A 5,119-nucleotide genomic window follows, 5' to 3' on the forward strand; every position below is an offset into this window, starting at 1 on the left:
GAAAAGTAAAAATTCCCAAAAGTTTTCAAATGCGGCGGGAAAAACAACAAAAAAATGAGGAAAAAACTTTTTTTTTTTTTGTACAAAACCGATTTTTGACAAAATCGATTTTTTTATTTAGCTGTTACTCAAAAACCAAACATTTTAGATACTTGAAATTTTCACCAAATGTTGATATTGGCATCACCTATACGTGGTCCAATTTTTTAAAAGTTTTGATTTTTATGATATTAAAATAAAATATATTACAATTTAAGGCTGACAAATCATCTTCGTTCAGAATTGTTTTTTTTTTATAATATAAAATAACCCCAAAATTTAACCTATAATGCCTAATCTATCAATTCATCTAGTCTATCCTTAAGGTGACCATATATTTTACAAGTAAAAACGTGACAAAAAGAAATATATTTTCATAATTTTGATTACAAACAATTTTTTTATTTAATAGTCATTAATAAAATTAAGTACTATCAATGTTTTAAGGAACAAAACAAATTACTAATACAAAACGCTTATTGATAAGTATATATAAACAATTTTTGTCATATATATATATGTAAACCATCTACGTAAAGAATACTGTCAACGATTACTATACCACTGAAATAATGAATTATGAAAAATTAATTTGTGTTTGTGCTGATATCTCATTACTAATAAATTCACGCTTAAGTTAGTATTGATAACTAGTAGTTATAATTGATAAGCAGTAGTTAGGTTTTTATATTATATGGAGATATCTAAATGGGAATTTTTGTAATTTAACGTTAGCCACATTGGTTAGGCTTATTAATTTTTTTTTATTATTATTATAATACGGGAAATTAAATTTTCTAAGGTTGGCGTAACCGATCTCCCGAAATTTGATTTTAGTGATATCTCGTGTTATCAAAATCGGGAAAACTGTACCAGCCCCGGTTATCAGGTTATCTCGAATAGCATATTTTCTGTACAGAAAATACACGTGAAAATACACGAGATACACGTGTATCTATTTAATATTAGGAAAAGTATATATAAAAAAATCTGATTTTTGTAGAATATGCAACATATTATTATATTGTCATTCTTATTTAAGTATCTAAAGATGTAAATTCTTATGAGAATAAAACTCGATCATGTGACTGCAGTTATAAGTAAGTATACTTAATATCCCTATAATCATTGATTATGGAATATAATTACTATACTATTATAGTGCTATAATAATATATCTGTTAAAATCATAAATTTGTTCAAGTCAAACCACGCACAATTTTGTTTACGTTAAATGTAAATTATAATAATATGCAATTTATGTGAAAAAAGTAGCTGTGTACCTATCAACCCTAACATTTAAAACAGTATGTATACCAGTACATATAATGATTATTTATATGATAATATCTCATTCATAACACTGTCGATCAAATAATCATTAATTCATCGATGAACAGTTCTGTACCTATAGGTATCTAGTGTAATATATATAGGTTGTGCGTTTAATTAAATATTTAACCATGGGTGCACCAGTATAGTTCATATGCTAATGCTCTACACGGTCCGTTATTTTAAGGACCAGACCAGACTTCAAATTTTACCAGGGGACCAAATTCGGACCGGACAAAACTAAAACGTTAATTTAATTAATTTTTTATATGGGTCTTATTTTAATGTTTGGTTTTAGAAGTTAAGAAAATATTTTTATTTCACATAATAATGAAAAACAAAAATAAAATCATACATGGCGTAAAAAATTTATCGTCATTTTATTATTAGATCGCGTCGACGGTCGAAAGTACATAAGTAGGTATAGATTATAGAGACAGATTAAATATAAACGTATATTATCAATAATAAATATAAAAATGAATATGAACGTTATCGTCGACGCACGGCGACGACGCAGACAAAAATAGTACAAAATTAATTACAAAAAAAAACAGTATATAACATATCGATCAGTATTGAATTCAAGTTGTGCGTCGAAACGAAGACCGACTGCCAATTTGTTAACGCAATTTCGCGATTTTGAAACCGAATTCGCATACAAGCCGCACATTGGCTTTGAAAACCAACGAACTACCCGAATTCGTCAAGAGTAACGGGGATAAGAAAGATCAATAAAGTGAAAAACTATGTAAAAAGCATAAAACTGATTAATTTTTTGTTCATATATCAGAAATCAAAAAGCCTTGTTAAGCGTACAATAGAAATCTTGGTTTTCCCCTGATCTCGACGACTCTGTGAGCGACGTTGGTTACACTCCCCGCTTTGTCCGTTTGCCGGTCGTGACTTGTGACCCATGGCTAATAATAGGTAAGGTTTTTCCTGTGATCACGCATTTATTTTTCTCATAATCATTAAACAGTCTTGAGCCATTCATTGTGAATAATTTTAATATAATTGTCTGTGCAGTGATTATTTTGTATTTATTGTGTCTACTCTTTATTTTATTCAGTTGAGTATCTATTACAGTGTTTTTTTTTGTATTTTGTGCACAGTAATATATCTTCTACAGTCGTTTAATTACGGTAAGTATTATTTTACTTTAGTGTTAATTCACATAATAGTTTACCTATCGATCTAACTATGTTGAGATTAAATAATATGAGTAAATCTACTAAACGTCGAAGGTTATTAGAAGAATTAAATTTTATCCAACATCTAACTGACGGTAATGTTTTGCCTGGTACAAATGATTTAGTTGAATTAGACAACCCATCCCCGTTAAATGCTGGTAATAATATTCCTTTAGAATTGAATAATGATTATCCTATTAAGGTTGACAATTTTAATACTGAAATAATATGTAATACCAATGACAAAGTATCTGATTACATCGGACTAAGCACTGTTTCAAACACTTCATATTTGAATGTGAGGAGTATTGATGACAATTGTCCTGCCACAACACAACAACCATTTTCTACTAAATTAATTCAATGGGCTACTGAACATAATGTACCTAATAACACCTTTGACAGCTTATTAAAAATAATAAATACTCATAAATGCTTTAATGATTTACCGGTTTCTAGTAGAACTTTCTATAAAACATATTCGGGGGTATCTTATAACAATCCTGTTAAAGTTAAAACAGTTTCACCCGGTATATACTATCATTTTGGTGTACAATATAATATAAAAAAGTACATTGATAAACAATTTTCAAGTGAAACTATTAAATTAGTGATTGGAATTGATGGGTTGCCTTTGATGAAAAGCTCAGGAAGTACATTTTGGCCAATATTAGGTTACATTCGACAGGAAAATGAAACTGTATTCCCTACTGGCATATATTGGGGTTATAACAAGCCAGATGATAGCAATGTTTTTTTAAATGATTTTGTTGCTGAGATTAGAGAACTTGTATTAAATGGTATTGATGTTGAATTATTAAACAATAATATATTAACTGTTTTTCATAAAAAAGTAATAGTCGATACATTTTGTTGTGATGCACCTGCTCGTGCATTTGTGTTGAAAACTAAATCTCATACTGGCTTTTATTCTTGTGCTAGGTGTACAGTAAAAGGTCAATATTTAGAAAGGCGTGTATGTTTTCCTAATTTACAGAGTTCTATGAGAACTCATGAGAATTTCATTAATAAAATTCAACGTCAATATCACACAGATGGTGATGTAACTACAATTGTTAGCATTCCAAATTTTGATGTTGTTCACAACTTTTCATTAGATTATATGCACATAGTATGTTTAGGTGTTGTTAAAAAAATATTGATGTTATGGAAGGGGACTCATGGTATTGGAAGCAGAGTTGTTAATAATCAAAAATTAAATAATCGAATAATTAGAAATATGTCAGATAGACTTATATCATTTAAAACATGCATACCATGTGATTTTGTCCGTAAAACTAGATCCTTGGATGAATTGTCACGATGGAAAGCCACAGAGTACAGATTATTTCTATTATATGTAGGTGTTGTTTCAATTCATTCAATTGTGCCCAAAAAATTATATCAACATTTTTTGTCTTTAAGCATAGCTATGACTATTTATTTGAGTCCTAACTTCAGAGATTTAGCTGGAATTGCTAAGTATATAATGTTCAAGTTTGTTAAAGATTTTGGTAGCTTGTATGGAAATCACTTTATTTCTCATAATATGCATGCATTAATACATTTATTTGATGATTATAACAGTTTTGGTTCATTAGATAGTGTAAGTTGTTTCAAATTTGAAAACTATATGGCACAATTAAAAAAACTAGTTCATAAAAGTGATAAGCCACTTCAGCAAGTAGTAAGAAGATTTGAAGAACGTTCTAGTCTTATTAACCCTCCTATAGTAAACCTTAATAATCCTGAAAAAGAAACTTTGTCAAAGATATTTAAAATGGAACATAATGAAGGTCCATTAATAAGTGACACTACATCTCCTCAATTTAAAATTTTGATTTTAGATAAAATTAAAATTAAAATAAATGTTAATGCTGACTCATTTGTCGGCTTACATATTAATTCATCTTTTGTGTTAGTGAAAGTGATCAATATTTGTTATAGTCAAAGCTTAAAAAATAATGTAATATTAGGTAGAAAATTCAATAAGCTTGAAAGATTCTTTGAGAAACCCATAAAAAGTGATGAAATTGGTATTTATAAGGTAAGCAACTTTTCTAAATCAATTTCCAAGTATAAAATTGAAGATATCTTCACAAAGTATATAGTGTTAACTGCACAAGATTTAGATTTTTCTGTAGCTCTTCCAATAATTCATTTTAATAACTAAATTTAGTTAATTTATATTTAATTATTATAGTAAAATTATATGATAAATGTAAATAAATCAAATATATTAAATACACTAATAAATTAATATATTAACTTTAATTTTTCTAATACCTATTTAATTTTGTTAATTTTTAGTAAATTTATTATTAAAATACAATGGCTCCATTTTTAGTATAATAAAATGAAATATAATATTAACCTAACTATTTTTCATTTTTTAAAATATTTTTTATTATTAAGTTATACATTAGGTTCTTATATATTGGCATAAATAGATTTACTTTCAATTTTTACTAAAAACTATTTTATTAATATTTATATTATGTCTTATTTTTTTTTTTTTTTTTATGTTAAGTTATATATTATAGGTTAATAAAACT

At 27.2% G+C, this 5,119-nt stretch overlaps 1 protein-coding gene across 1 annotated transcript; it reads left to right on the forward strand.

Moving 5' to 3' along the window:
* Window positions 1-3,473: 3,473 nt before the first annotated feature.
* LOC112681570 lies at window positions 3,474-4,611 on the forward strand (the record flags this gene model as incomplete). Its single annotated transcript, XM_025551814.1, has 2 exons — window positions 3,474-4,372; window positions 4,487-4,611. Coding segments are annotated over exons 1-2 (930 nt in total), but the record flags the coding sequence as incomplete, so codon positions are not given.
* Window positions 4,612-5,119: the final 508 nt, after the last annotated feature.

The sequence above is a fragment of the Sipha flava genome, unplaced genomic scaffold, assembly GCF_003268045.1.
Source record: "Sipha flava isolate LNK unplaced genomic scaffold, YSA_version1 19291_pilon_pilon, whole genome shotgun sequence".
NCBI lineage: Eukaryota > Metazoa > Arthropoda > Insecta > Hemiptera > Aphididae > Sipha > Sipha flava.